Here is a 15,099-nt window from a genome sequence, read left to right on the forward strand (position 1 = left end):
AGTGAATAAAAGTATTTTATTTATTTATTTAATGTCTTACAGTTTGTAAAATTAAAAGTCTGGATAACTTGATACATTGATGGTTACTTTTATGGTTTTATATTTATTTTTTAATTGAAGAAGCTATAGGACTCCCCAAATCATAATCCCTACTTAATTAAAAAAATAATCATTATTGAGAATGAAATCATAATATTTTGTCTATTAGTCTTTATGCACAATTTCTTTACTTGAGTTTGATACTCAATTCATTATTATTTGTACAATGCTACAATACATGAATATGAAAACTTTATAAGTATTAATATAAACAAATAAATAAATAGGCTAGTTTATATCAATGTTATTAAGAGAGACTCATCAAAGTTGCTCTACAATTTTTAATTCTTTTTATTTAAAATTGTGAATAAAAGGAGTGAGAATGAAGATGAATTTTGTCATTTTTTAAAATTAAATAAATAATTAATTAATTAAATTAAAAAAAATTTATAAAATTAACAGGTAATTTCACATTTTACTCGTGAAATAGAATTTGTGACTTTTAATCTCTTAAGAATTATTCTTATTACTTAAATTATCTTAGTGATATTTAGTGATATTGGAATGTGTTATACATGTGAGATTAATTAATATGTTATACCAAATCTTTCGTTTAGATGTCTTTTAAAATATTTAATTTTAATTAACACTAATGCATTTTAAAAAAATAATTTGTTTTCTTCACAAGCTAATGAACCTAAATTATTGAAAAGCAACAATCATTAACACAATAAGGAAAAAATAAGTTAAAATAGAAGCCACTCAACCAGCTCCTTTGAAAGATTTTTTTATAAACTCAATTATCAAAACAATCAATATCTCTCATGATTAAAAATGATTTTTTACAATTAATCTTTACTAAGTAGACACTTTTGTCTATTTGAAGACTCTCTTATTGGATTGCTTACACAATTTTGTATGTTATCTAGCTTAGATATTAATTTTTTCACATAAACACCTTAAACTAAACTTGAAGTAAAAAAAAAAAAAAAATCTTATACTTGTAACAAGGTTTTTCTATCAGAAATGTTTTTTTTTTTAATATGTATTAAGAATGCTAATTATAATAATAACCACGATTTTAATTGGCCTGCTGCTATGTTGTCTCTATATATATATATATAGTTTGGGTCATGAAACATGATATCTTATTTTAATTTTCTCTCTCTTACCCACGCGACATATACCTAGTCGAAGACTTACTTTCACTACACCTTCGCTGAGTTATTTCGATGCTACTCATACAGAGAGTGCTTGTATTCCACACTTATACACAAAAGTGAAACAATATCCTCCCCATTTGTTGACTTTTTCTATCTATACATGTGGCGGTACCTTAATGGATACAAACCTGTATGGATAGTATCGAACTAACCCCTTCGCTGAGTTTATAGTTTCTCTAATAAGAGTTAGTTCGATGATACTCATACAGGTAATGTACTAATTCATTAAGAAAATGACACATATACAAATAGAAAAAAATCAACAAATAAAGAGAATGAAATAAAGAAAATGATGTTTCAAGTTTGTATATTGGTGTCACTTAATGAATAGAACACATAATTATTATTGTATAGGTACCATCAAATTAACTCTCTAATTATATATATATATATATATTATTATTTTTATATTTGAAAAAAAAGAAACAGTTGTCAAGTAGGGCACTGTGATCGGAAAATACTAACCGTTGGATGGAGCATCTATATAGAAACCCTTACGGGTAATCTCCCTCCCCCATTGTTTGTAGTCTTGTGTATATATCCATTGGTAAACTTCACCTCCTCCACCTTCTTTCTTTCTTTCTTTCTTTCTTTCTTTGCTATAGGTGAAAACGTGTATACCAACATTCTGCTTCGGTTCACCTACTTTATCTCTTCTGACCCCCTCCCTCATCTGCGAAGACTTCCATTTCCTCGTACAACTCTCTCGTGGGTTCCACTCCGACCCTTCTCTGTCGCCACTATTTCTTCCCCATTGCGACTCTACTATCTCCATTACTTACCCAGAAACACCCACGAATTTTGATGATTCTGGGTTATCTGCCCCTCTCTTTCCCTGCATTGCAAACTTTCAGACTGGTACCGTAAATGGCTCTAAAGGCTGCTCCAATCTGGGTCTCCGTTAATCGCTCTCGTCTACAATTCGACGCTACAGATTTCGGCTCTAAGCGTTCTTCCCGCCGCTTCACTGTTAGATTCGGTCTAGAAAAATATGGGAAATGGGAGTGTTGTGGCTCACTGGCTCAGAGGGCCACGATCCCTGTTGAAAACGAGGAACAGGTCAAGCCTGGATTAGGCACAATTTGTGAAGATGATGAGACCCAGATTACTGAAACCAAAGGGTTTCATAAGGATCTCAATTCCCTCCCAAGTGAGTTTGCCATTCCCTTTAACAGTAATTTTAGTTATTTTTGATTTCTCTCAAATTATTGTTTACTTACTTCTCTGTGTATTAGTAGTGGTTGATTGATTTAACTTCAATGCGTAATGGTTAACATGAATCATTCTACATATAGTCAAAGAATAGTTGTTTTAACTTGTATGTCTGTTTAGGTAACTCAATGATGGCATATGATGCCGAATTCAGAGTGATTATGATTCTCCACTAGGAGCTTTTTTCAATTTGGGTTCCAATACTTAAGGTTATGTTTGGTTCATTGGAATTGGAATTGGGGGTTCCCATCCCAAAGTCTTTATTTTTATTTGTTGGATGACTTAAATAATAGATTTGCAAATTGAATGTATGTATATGTTTAATTCAAGTTTCAATTCCACCATTTCCACTTGGGAATGTTATCAATGATTTATCCAAACATATGAATTGAATGTTAATTCGTATAGTACTGTAGTCAGTTATAATATCAATTCTCCTTGTCTAAACACAGCCTAAGGGATTTCAGGATTACTGTGGCCTATCACCAGTTTTATCAGGAACAATTATGTTGGCAGCTTTCGAATCCTATTCATTGTTTACATGAAAAATTGCAGGACCTTTATCTGCAGCTGATCTTACTCCACAAGCTAGTGATGGCTTGAAAGTGCGAGTTGCTTATCAAGTACTGAATTTGCTCCACTCTAGAAACTATACATATATATGTATATTTTATTGTATTATTGTGATATTAAGGTAAGATGAAATTGCAGGGAGTTCCAGGCGCCTATAGTGAAGCAGCTGCAATTAAAGCTTACCCAAAATGTGAGACTGTCCCATGTGATCAGTTTGAGGCTGCATTCAAGGTTCAAATAACAAATATCTAGTTTCAAAATTAACATCTTATTCTTTAATTTTCTAAATCTAGTAAACCATCTCTTTTGGCAGGCGGTTGAATTGTGGTTAGTGGACAAAGCAGTGCTACCTATTGAGAATTCAGTTGGTGGAAGCATCCATCGTAACTATGATCTACTTCTTCGACATAGACTACACATTGTAGGAGAAGTGCAGCTGGTTATTAATCATTGTCTCCTAGCATTGCCTGGCGTTAGAAAAGAGGAGCTAAAGCGTGTATTTAGCCATCCTCAGGTATCATATGCGTAAAAATCTATATAAGAAAAATGATTAACATATAGTAGTAACAAGCAGAAAAATCTCACATTTTGTTATTACAGTTTCATTTCTGAGAAGATGGTTTTTGTTCTTATCTCTTTAGGCACTTGCTCAATGCGAGATGACCTTGACCAAGCTTGGAATTGTCAGAGTAAATCACGACGATACTGCTGGTGCTGCTCAGGTAATGTTGGAAGTCGTTCTTTATTTCTCGTGGCTTACCAATAACCGTGTTAGCATTCAATGTTTCTTATTTTATTTTTGTTTGGACAGGCTGTGGCTGCCAATGGCCAAAGAGATACTGGAGCGGTTGCAAGTGCTAGAGCTGCAGAGATTTATGGACTTGACATTGTTGCGCAAAGAATACAAGTAGGAGCGACAAATTGACAACTAGGTTTCCACTTTTCTTGAATTCAAGAAAGTCCTTAGATGGATGTGGAATTTTTTTTTATAGTAACAGAATTAGGTTTCTATATTCATCGAGATCATATATTTTGTCTTCTTCACTCGTCCAGTTTAAATATTTTTTTTCTTTTTTCTGAATAATGTTTTGATTTGTTTTGGCATTGTTGCATTGACATGGCAGGATAATTCTGAAAATGTAACCCGCTTCTTGATACTAGCAAGAGAACCTATAATTCCGGGCACTGACAAGGCATATAAGGTAGGTAGTCTTAATGTTTGCGGTTCAATTTAGAGGGAAACTAATAGTGTTTTTATTTCTGTTATGTATGTATATAGACTAGCATTGTTTTCACTCTAGATGAAGGCCCTGGAATACTATTCAAAGCATTGGCAGTGTTTGCTCTAAGAAACATTAACTTGACCAAGGTGTGTGTATAAAATGAAGATATATTGTTGTTATTCCTGAATAAAAAATAAAGGTCTTTTCATATTATATTGTAGATTGAGAGCCGGCCCCAAAGGAAACGTCCACTGAGGGTTGTTGATGACACTAACAGAGGAAGTGCAAAGTGAGTGAAATAATAATACTTTAAAAACGGATGGCTCCCATTGAAAAGAAAGAAACTTCACTTAACATATCTATATATCTTATTCTTATGGGTTATGATTGGCACAGGTATTTTGATTATCTATTCTACATAGATTTTGAAGCTTCCATGGCAGATCCTCGTGCACAAAATGCTCTAGGACATCTTCAGGTTTGTCGACCCTATTTTGAAGATCTATGTCACAGTCACAATCCCATTAGAAAATCTTAAACTTTATAATGGAAAGTGATTTTCTCTTTTTTGGCTGAAATAAGATTTTTGTAAGATCATGATCACCCATTTGGAAACACTTTTATGAACCTGGATTTGGATCTAACTCCCCCTCAATAAAATTTTCAATTTGAGTCTAACTAAATTATTTTTTTTCAATAGTGATATATGTGAAACAGGAAATAAACTTATTTGAAAACATAATTATTTTGCCCAAGTATCTCATCTAGATCCAAGAAAGTATTTTCAAATGGGCCTAGAGTGTACTTTTTGTTGCTTTATTTATTATACAAATTATTTTATATGATAAGATCTAAACTATAGAGGATTTTTTATTTATTTTTAATTTAGAGATAATTGTGCTTTTTGAAATGTAGATTTTTTGCATAATAATTATCAACATGAAATAAATGTTATAATGTCTATCTGACTTTGAACTCACAAAAACTAAGCATCATCCCTCTTGTTCAATCTGTCTGGTTATGGGTGGAGAGTTTAAAGAGTTAATAATTTAACGATGATATGTATATAATATAATATATACTCAGGAGTTTGCAAGATTTCTTAGGGTTCTTGGAAGTTACCCAATGGATACAAGTTTATGAAGAAAACGAAACTTCATCGTACTCTTTGGCTGGTGGCTTCATCACCATGGGATTCCTTCTGCTTTTCCATCTACTACACATTGGGCTGCTGTTTACTGTTGTGTTGCAGAAGAAGAATATTTTTTTTTCTCAGATCTCTCTCTGTCTAGTATTTATTTATTATACAGATTACAGATGAACTATTTTTTTGTTTGTATTTTGTATTTGTATACAGAAGTTTGTCTTCATTGTTGCATCTAGTGCTTTTTCCAATTACAATAATAATAACAATAATATTAAACTTTATTTTCCAGGATTAAAATACAGATTCACTTCAAATCCTTTTAAATGCAATCCATTTGTAGCTCATGTTTCCTCATAAGTTTTATTGGTAAAAAAAAGTAAAAGTTAAAATGGTAAATGCCAGTGTAATTTGCATTGCCTATCTGCCCTTTAAGAACTGTCACCAAACCAACCAAACAAGGCCTTAGGTCTTAAACGAGAAGCGGGGTGAGTCACAGTCCATGGAATAATAATGTCACCACCTCTGTTTCTTTCTTTCTTTCTTTTATATAAATACATATACACCCTCTACTCTACTCCCATTCTTTCTTTCTTTCTATCTATACAGAGAGAAAAGCAGCAAGAATGGTGGGGGAAAAGACGAATACGGGCTTCTCTTTTTTCATTTCTTCCGTATTTCTTCTTCTTCTTCTCCATGTCGTTATTGCAGATAACCCTTACAGGTACTACACATGGAAGGTCACCTATGGTGACATTTATCCTCTTGGAGTGAAGCAACAGGTTCTTTCTCTTTCTCTATCTCTTTCCTCATTATTACTCTCAAATGAAATCTGTTTGTTATTTAATGATATGGGTGTGTGAATGAAATTTCGCAGGGAATTCTAATAAATGGTCAGTTCCCAGGGCCTCAGATCGATTGCATAACTAATGATAACTTGATTATCAGCGTTTATAATTACCTTAATGAGCCATTTCTCATCTCTTGGTTAGTCTCTCTTTCTTGCAAGATCTACTATTTTTCATTCTTCTAAGTAGTATGTATTGAGCTCAGTGAAAGTCACATGCCCATTTGGATCTCTGTCTGACCCGCATTTAATTAAGACAACTCATATTTTATATTTTAGGGGAAAGAGTTTTGTTTTTTAGTTTCCAAGCTTTTGCCCAAGATCCAAAAAACCCCACTTGTATTTATTATTAATTATTACTTTCCATTTCCATTTCCCGCGGTTTCCCGACAACTGATGCAGTGATACGGAGATTTTAGATTATTTATTATTTAAAACAAATGTTGCTTTGGTTCTTGTGTTAGGAATGGTATTCAACAAAGGAGGAATTCATGGCAAGATGGGGTCTCAGGGACGACATGTCCTATCCCGCCGGGAAAGAACTTTACTTACGCCATGCAAGCAAAAGACCAGATTGGAAGTTACTTTTACTACCCATCTATGGGACTTCACAAGGCTGCCGGCGGTTATGGAGGAATCCGTGTTTACAGCCGCCCTCTAATTCCTGTCCCCTTCTTTCCTCCTGCTCGGGATTTTACTGTCTTGGCCGGAGACTGGTACAAGAGAAGTCACGCGGTTAGCTAGTCTTCTTTTCTTTTCTTTTCATTTCTTTTTTTCATGTTCATCATCACTAAAGTTTTGCTTCTGCTACAGAATCTGAAACTGATCTTGGACGCCGGTCATAACCTTCCTTCTCCCGATGGTCTTATAATAAATGGTCGTGGCTGGAATGGGTACACCTTCATTGTTGATCAAGGTCAGTTCTTTTTTCACATCAAAATAATCTAAAGTTCTTTCATTATCTAAAACTAAAAAGCAGTATACGATTTGCAGGCAAGACGTACAGATTCAGAATATCCAACGTTGGGATCGCTACATCCATAAACTTCAGAATACAAGGTCACTCTATGAAGCTGGTAGAGGTTGAAGGTTCCCATACGGTTCAATCCACGTATTCCTCACTCGACATTCATCTGGGTCAGTCCTACTCTGTTTTGGTCACCGCCGATCAACCTCCCGCTGACTATTACGTCGTCGTTTCTTCCCGCTTCACTTCCCAAGTCCTCACCACCACCGCAGTTCTTCATTACAGTAACTCCTTCACCAAAGTCTCCGGCCCTCCTCCAGGAGGACCCACAACCGAAATCGGTTGGTCCTTAAATCAAGCTAAATCTATAAGGTAATGTCTTTCCTTCCGTTTTATTTATTAACAGAGTTCAGATTTTTTCTCATATTCTTTTTCTTTTGGACACAGATGGAATCTAACTGCTAGCGGGCCAAGGCCAAACCCACAAGGATCTTACCATTACGGTTTAATCAAAACATCGCGGACAGTAATTCTTGCCAACTCTGCCCCTGTTATCAACGGGAAACAGAGATATGCAGTCAACAGTGTGTCATACATTCCGGGCGACACTCCTGTGAAGCTGGCTGACTTTTTCAAGATTGGAGGAGTTTTCAGGCTGGGAAGCATTCCGGACAGGCCAACATGGGGGAACGCTTATCTTGACACGTCGGTTATGGATACTAATTTCCGATCTTTCATTGAAATTGTTTTTCAGAACTGGGAGAACACTGTCCAATCTTGGCACATTGATGGTTACTCTTTCTTTGTAGTTGGGTAAGTAAACTAAGCATTTTTTTGTTATCCAATAAAAAAACATTCAAATCTTTAACAAATGTTTTGTTGGGGGCAGGATGGATGGAGGGCAATGGACTGAAGCAAGTAGAAGGACCTACAATCTGAAAGATACAGTAGCTAGATGCACGGTTCAGGTATACCCGAAGGCGTGGACTGCAATATACATGTCTTTGGATAACGTGGGAATGTGGAACGTTAGGTCGGAGGAGTGGGCGAGACAATACCTTGGACAACAGTTCTATCTTAGGGTTTACACGTCCTCAAATTCGTTTAGAGACGAACTTCCCATTCCTAGGAATGCACTTCTATGTGGTCGTGCCTCGGGTCATCGCACTCGACCTTTCTAAGTGTTCAAGTTTGAAATTCCGTGTGTCACGAATGGGTGACTTTGGAATTAAGAAAATTGAGATTATTAGGCTGCCTTCAATTGATTCTGGTTCTTGTTTCTTATTGTCACTTTATTCTAATGGAGAAGGAATTTGTTCAAAGAAGTGTTGAACAATCAATGACCATTGATTGGAGGTGTTGTTTTAGAGCCCTCCAAATCAATTTTTCACAACTTGTTTGTGTCTTGTCTTTTTCTCTTTTATTATTGGGATCAAAATTGCAGCATATTAATAGTACTGATTAAATTTTAAAATAACTATAAATAAAAATTGAAAAATTCAATTCCATGCGATTTAATCAAAGTTTTACGACATGAAAACATAATTATTTCGTGATGTCTTTGTCTTAGGGAAATAGATTTATCGTTTGCTATGATTGATTGAGCTTAGGGAACCACCAATAGAAAGAGAATAAAAAATTATACATTTAGGATCACATACAATCAATTATTAACTTACACTTCTTTTATTAATACACGGAAATTTTTGACATTTAAGTCTTGGTAACTATTCTTGGTATTTAAACTAGTATCTTGTTAGAGTCAATACTAGTTCATTCTATATTTAATTCATCCTAAAAAAAAAAGTAATGATATAAAAAAACAATATATACAATATTAATATTGTCTAAATGTATGAATTAGTTGATGTTGAGTATTTCATTTGGTGATTCGTTAGGAATTCTAATCCGTATAAATAGTTGGGTACAATTCATATTATGTTTTGATAGACCATTTGACTTAAAAAAACGTCATTTTTAGTGATTGTATTCGACTTATGTGTATAATTCATAACGTAATTATTATGACATTATGAGATTCGCTCTAAAAAGCTCGTGGAGATTGAGTTCTTAAAGAGCTAATCTCTTTTAAAGATCTCCTACATGTTAAATTTTTATTGTGTTTTTGTTTCTCTTATTTTTTTTCTCTTATTGTCTTTCAATTTTTATTATTCTAATTCTAATGATTTGTTTAAACAATTCCTAATTTTTTTTTTTTTTCATATTTCATCAATAATTTTCAAAAATAAAATAAAAATAAATGTATGAATTAAGGTAATATAAATATTTAGCTAAAAAATCTGAAAATGGTGTGAACCCTTGCAATCATCAGCCTTGGTGTCGATTTGGCTGAGAAACCTCATCCACCCAACTCCGTCCCCGACCAAACATGTCCTAATCTTTACACCGAAACCAAAAAACGAGCACAAAGGTATTATTACGTTATTTCTCTCTACTCAGTTTTAGATTGGTTCATCGGCTGCTGCTTTTATAATTATTTGGTATTTTATCAGAATAGTGAGACCTTCAATATCCGATTTTGTCATCAATTTAAGATTACATTTTGTAGATGGGGTTTCCCCTAATTTGAATTTGCTACTCATTATTGTTGAGCATTCTGATTATTAGAATCTCATTTAGATCATTTTAAGGAAAGATGCGAGGAGGTGGTTTATGGCAACTAGGACATTCAATTACTCGTGGTCTTGCTCGAACAAAGAACCGTGCTTTACCTCATCGATGTTTTTCATCAGAAGTCGAACTCAAGAAGACAGTTTTGCATGATTTTCATGTTGCTAATGGTGGGAAAATGGTGCCTTTTGCTGGATGGAGCATGCCCGTTCAGTACAAGGACTCAATAATGGAATCTACAATAAATTGTAGAGAAAATGGTGGTTTGTTTGATTACTCATATATGTCTGGTCTTAGCTTAATGGGAAAAGATTGCATCCCATTTATTGAAAAGCTTGTGGTGGCTGATATTGCTGGACTTGCTCCTGGCACTGGCACATTTTCTGTGTTTACTAATGACAGAGGAGGAACACTTGATGATACTGTAATCACAAAGGTGAAAGACGACCATATTTATTTGGTTGTGAATGCAGGTAATTGCAGAGTCATGAATCTTGATCACATTGAGAATCACATGAATGATTTCAAGTCGAAAGGTGGTGATGTCTCTTGGAGAATTCATAACGAAAGGTCCCTCCTTGCTCTACAGGTAGTTAGTTCTCAGTCTGAAATTTGAATTATTGGTTTTGACACTGAGTCATACATACTTGGTGCAGGGTCCTGTAGCGGCTACAGTTTTGCAATGTTTGACTAAAGAAGATTTGAGCAAGATTTACTATGGGCAGTTTAAGATTGTTGATATCTATGGTGCTCAATGCTTCCTGACTAGGACTGGGTTTGTTAAGTTTTTTTTTTTTTTGTTTTCAACTATTTTCTTCATTTTGTCCTTGAAAGTAGACTTTTCAGGTACACAGGAGAGGATGGATTTGAGATTTCGGTTCCATCGGATAAAGCTATAGACCTTGCCAAAGGCATATAGAGAAATCTCAAGGGAAGGTCAGGTTGAGCGGTTTGGGTGCTAGAGACAGTCTCAAGCTCGAAGCTGGGCTATGCTTATATGGGAACGAAATGGAAACTACACCTGTAGAGGCAGGACTCACATGGGCAATAGGAAAGAGGAGAATGACAGAAGGAGGATTTCTTGGTGCTGATGTCATCCTCAAGCAAATCAAAGAGGGACCTATTATCAGGCGAGTGGGGTTTGTTTCCTCAGGCCCACCCTCGAGAAAGAATAGCCAGATCCAGAACATGAATGGTGAGAATATAGGTGAGGTCACGAGCGGAGGATTCAGCCCGTGGCTTAAGAAGAACATTGCCATTGGTTATGTGAAGTCTGGAAACCACATATATGGCACTGATGTGAAGATCTTGATCCGTGGGAAGTCTTACAATGGAACTGTCACGGAAATACCATTCGTGAACACCAAGTATTATACAAGTCATCTTAGTAGTTAATCATGTTGCCGGTTTAATCATATTATTTCACTTAATAACCGAACCCAATATATCAGCTTATACAATAATGTATTTGGTAAACACACATTTTACAACATGATAAAGAATTCATTTAGGATGGTACAACCAGCTTTCTCTATTATGCTGCTTCAGCGAATCCAACTCTATGGTTGCCATAATCAAATACTGTGTGATAGCGACCCAAGAAAATATCACCAAGTATCCTGCACCACACAAAATTGGCGTCACCACTAAGCACTAGAATAAATAATAGTATACACACTAATAAAAGAACCAGATTCTAGCTCACCAGAGTGGTCCAGAAGGAGGAGGAATGTCCATAGCAGTAAAACCACTAATGCATTTAGCTGAAGCACCTTCTCCAATCTTCAATATGTACTGATCAAACCCAAACAGAAAAAAAAAATGGTTTCAGTTTATGTTCTTTCAGTTAATCATGTTCTCCAATGTATTATCAGATCTAGAGATGGAACAAGAACAGGGACAGCTTACATCCTTAGGTGAGAGGTCAAAAACTTTTCCGCCTATTTTAAGGGAAACTGTAGGCATAGATGAAAGACGCGAACAGTCCACAAATGATTCTTTATTTGAACTAGGGATGGAATTGCAAAGCTGTGTAACAAAATTAACTCCAAATGATCAATATGTGATCACATTAGCTATAGCTTAATATATTATTTATTACCTGATCAACGTAGCTGAATATATGATCATCTGTCTGATTTTGCATAACCTGAGTTTGCATCCACACAACCGCCATTTCACAAGCTTCGCACATGGCATTGGGGAGACCATCTGATCTTTCATCCACTACACTCTTGATACCAATACTGCGCAACAAAAATAGATGCACTACTCAAACAACAAACCATATCCAGGAGGAAAAATTGGCTCTAACAAAATACTATTGTTCCTGACCTTACTCCATTTGTTCCATCAGTGCATAGTCCAATTTGAGAGCAAACTTTATTCGGTGGCCTCTGTTAAAAATTAAAATGAAAGTTTGATATTAGGAAATTGATGATTGGCCATTTCAAGAACCAACTTTGTTATGCTCAAATTCACCTGTCCGGATATTATGTTTAGAATTGTTTGGCCATATTGCTGAACTACAGCCTTGCATTCCTGGCTAACCACTCCAGCCGCTCCAATTTCACGGTTTATCATAGTAACTGCTTCCTGCATGTTAGAAATCATGAAGCATTCTCACCTACTGGTTATGACCACCATAATATCATGTTACTTAATAAGAATTAGAGAAATCATTCTCCCTATTGCATACCGTTGGACCAGTCAACAAAGAAGTTCCAGTATCCGCAATTGCAGAGCAACCGGACCTGCAATAACCTGGCAAATGAAATGAACTCCATTATGATAGCTCAATAAGATAGATAGAGGAAATGGAAGATCTCCGGTCTGAGTTGATGTCCTATACTTAACTAGAATTATAGGGAGAACATTCATATGTACCAGTTCATAAGGAAAGAAAACATACCGATTGATTTTCCTCTGATGAGAACATCTTCCATATGAAACTACAAACAAGACAAAATTTTAGGACATAAGAAAAATAACTAAAACAACATTAGTTGTATGACCATTATTTTTTCAAAAGAAGATTAATCTGAAATAGGCTAATCTGGATTTCCAACCTGCCAATAGCCCTTCCTTGTCACAGGAACATATATATGTTCACCCTTGTAGTGCTTTGGATCAACTCCTCCAAACACGAGTTCGCCTCCTTCCTCGTCAGCAGTGTTACGATTGAGCCAAAATGAAAACACAGGATCCTTAACAAGACCTTGGTTCATCATGTTATACCTGTATGCAACATTAAGCTTGATTACACTACATTATAGATAATTCAGAAGTTTAATATAAAGAGACCACATAAGAAATCTGAGCACTTACCAGACCGGAACAGATTTCCTAACAGAGATCTCCTGATATCCAAGTCCAAGTATGCCATCAAACTTTGCAAATACAAATGTGAGACCAGGCTCCGATGTTGCTTCGATGAAGTCCTGTAATTCAACAGTTGGCTATAAATAAACTGGTAATAGGGGGTATGATAAAATTATGAGCTGGAAAGTCTTTGGTAGCTACCTGATTGCTAATAGTTAGATCACCAACTTGAACATTGTCTCTACTAAAATGTCCAGATATTGAACCAGTACCATATCGTATCTCAGCTTGTGTCCCTGATACCATACAAGATTAACTTTGATTAACAATTTCAACTTTATACCTACGTTTTATATTGGCTTAACATTGAGTGTATAATGGTTTAGATTGTAAAATATCATATTGAATAAAGAAAGTATCAGATAATAAATATACAGGACATTGATAATTATAATAAATGTAAATGAGACATACCATTCAATTTAAATGAGCTTGATCGGCCTGCGGTGTACCTGGAATGGAAATAACAGGCAACCTGCATAGATTTTTATGCATTGATTACACTCCATACATCCTTATACAGGATTGGAAAAATAAAATGCTCCCTAGTTTACTTTAAATGAATAAGAAAAACAACTTACAGATAGGTAACATTTTGAAGATGGCACCCACAAGTTAGAGCTTCCTGTATCAAATATTACAGTGAATTTCTGAGGTGGTGTACCAACAGAAATCTCTCCGTAGTACTGAGCATCCATATAATTCTTTAATGCTACAACATCAGCTGAAGGAGAATTTCCTATATAACTATGGAGATGGTTTCTTCCACCAGAAGCTCTGAGTGTGTTTATCTCCTCATTGATAAGCCTAGCAGCAAGCCGACTGTTTTCATCAAGTGTAATCTTTTTTAGTCCAATTCTCATAAGGCCATTGCTAGATATCGAAAGGACTATGGGAAGGAGGAGGGATGAAATGAGAAGGTAGATTATTCCTTCCAGTGACCTTGTTCCCATGTTTAACCTACAAAAGGCATTCATTACATTTAAGGTGAACAACAAAAAACATGAAGGTAATTTGTTCATTTTTTTTCTGTAAATAGGTATATAGTATTATCAACAGAGACTTTGAAGATGCTTATATGAAATCAGATCAAAGATACATACAGAAATATAAAAAAGTGACTACAGAGGACCTCTCCAGACCGAAGTGAATAGGTAGGTATAAGACAATGACGGACGTGCATAAAGTCTATGATTTTGTATGATGATGTTACAGTAACTTGTAAATAAATCTAAATGCTGATTTTAGTAAGATTTAACATAAAAAAATCAACATACTGATACAAAAATATAACCTAGCCGTGAAAATTGATCGATGCAGGTTGAAAACGTTCCTCATACTTATAATCTAGAAAAGAAAAACAAGGACCTGATTGTCTGGCGTAGGTCAAGAATCTTCCAGAAGAATTCCGTGAATCCTCGAGAAACTTATATAGAAACTCTCCACCAAAATCTGATAATAAATTCATTCAAATGAGCGTCGGTTAGAATGAAGACGTAATATCTAATTGATTGTGAATCGGAATTCACATTCCGATTGACGGAATGAATACATTTCATAATTGAACTCGTGCATGCGTTAAGAAAACGATAGATGGAGAAAATCAAACAGAGAGAGACATTACTCACCGGTTCAATATTCGAAGGAATCGCCGGCCGTTGTGCAGCTGAAGTGATAATGAATGAATGAAGAAGACGAGGACGCATACATACATGAATGAACGTGTGTATATATATATATATATATATATATATAGATTGATAAGAAAAGAACCTTGGAAAGTAATAATGAAATGCAGGCGAAGCGACACTTGCTGCCACGCCAGTGAGTAACTGCTCTAAGAAAAGCCTTGCTTTCAA

At 35.2% G+C, this 15,099-nt stretch overlaps 3 protein-coding genes and 1 pseudogene across 3 annotated transcripts; 3 read left to right on the top strand and 1 right to left on the bottom strand.

Annotated features, from left to right (window-relative positions):
- Positions 1–1,810: 1,810 nt before the first annotated feature.
- On the top strand, positions 1,811–5,630 carry LOC124913807 (arogenate dehydratase/prephenate dehydratase 1, chloroplastic-like). Its single transcript, XM_047454221.1, has 11 exons — positions 1,811–2,412; positions 3,030–3,097; positions 3,186–3,278; positions 3,361–3,561; positions 3,689–3,769; positions 3,859–3,954; positions 4,172–4,249; positions 4,327–4,416; positions 4,492–4,559; positions 4,667–4,748; positions 5,357–5,630. The coding sequence occupies exons 1-11, from the start codon at positions 2,130–2,132 to the stop codon at positions 5,411–5,413; spliced, it is 1,197 nt and encodes a 398-aa protein (XP_047310177.1). The 5' UTR covers positions 1,811–2,129; the 3' UTR covers positions 5,414–5,630.
- A 382-nt stretch (positions 5,631–6,012) lies between these two features.
- LOC124913806 (L-ascorbate oxidase homolog) lies at positions 6,013–8,623 on the top strand. Its single transcript, XM_047454220.1, has 7 exons — positions 6,013–6,196; positions 6,292–6,401; positions 6,726–6,996; positions 7,075–7,177; positions 7,255–7,600; positions 7,676–8,041; positions 8,118–8,623. Exons 1-7 carry the CDS (start codon positions 6,041–6,043, stop codon positions 8,407–8,409), a joined length of 1,644 nt encoding a protein of 547 aa, XP_047310176.1. The 5' UTR covers positions 6,013–6,040; the 3' UTR covers positions 8,410–8,623.
- A 948-nt stretch (positions 8,624–9,571) lies between these two features.
- On the top strand, positions 9,572–11,373 carry LOC124914318 (annotated as a pseudogene).
- Positions 11,336–14,963, bottom strand: LOC124914317 (aspartic proteinase A1-like). Its single transcript, XM_047454834.1, has 15 exons — positions 14,869–14,963; positions 14,609–14,692; positions 13,822–14,200; positions 13,655–13,715; positions 13,382–13,476; positions 13,187–13,299; positions 12,928–13,096; positions 12,771–12,810; positions 12,558–12,622; positions 12,341–12,454; positions 12,194–12,255; positions 11,961–12,105; positions 11,768–11,887; positions 11,565–11,653; positions 11,336–11,478 (listed from the first exon to the last, which is right to left on the bottom strand). The coding sequence occupies exons 3-15, from the start codon at positions 14,191–14,193 to the stop codon at positions 11,394–11,396; spliced, it is 1,530 nt and encodes a 509-aa protein (XP_047310790.1). The 5' UTR covers positions 14,194–14,200; positions 14,609–14,692; positions 14,869–14,963; the 3' UTR covers positions 11,336–11,393.
- Positions 14,964–15,099: the final 136 nt, after the last annotated feature.

This window comes from Impatiens glandulifera, chromosome 9, assembly GCF_907164915.1.
Source record: "Impatiens glandulifera chromosome 9, dImpGla2.1, whole genome shotgun sequence".
In the NCBI taxonomy this organism is placed as follows: Eukaryota; Viridiplantae; Streptophyta; class Magnoliopsida; order Ericales; family Balsaminaceae; genus Impatiens; species Impatiens glandulifera.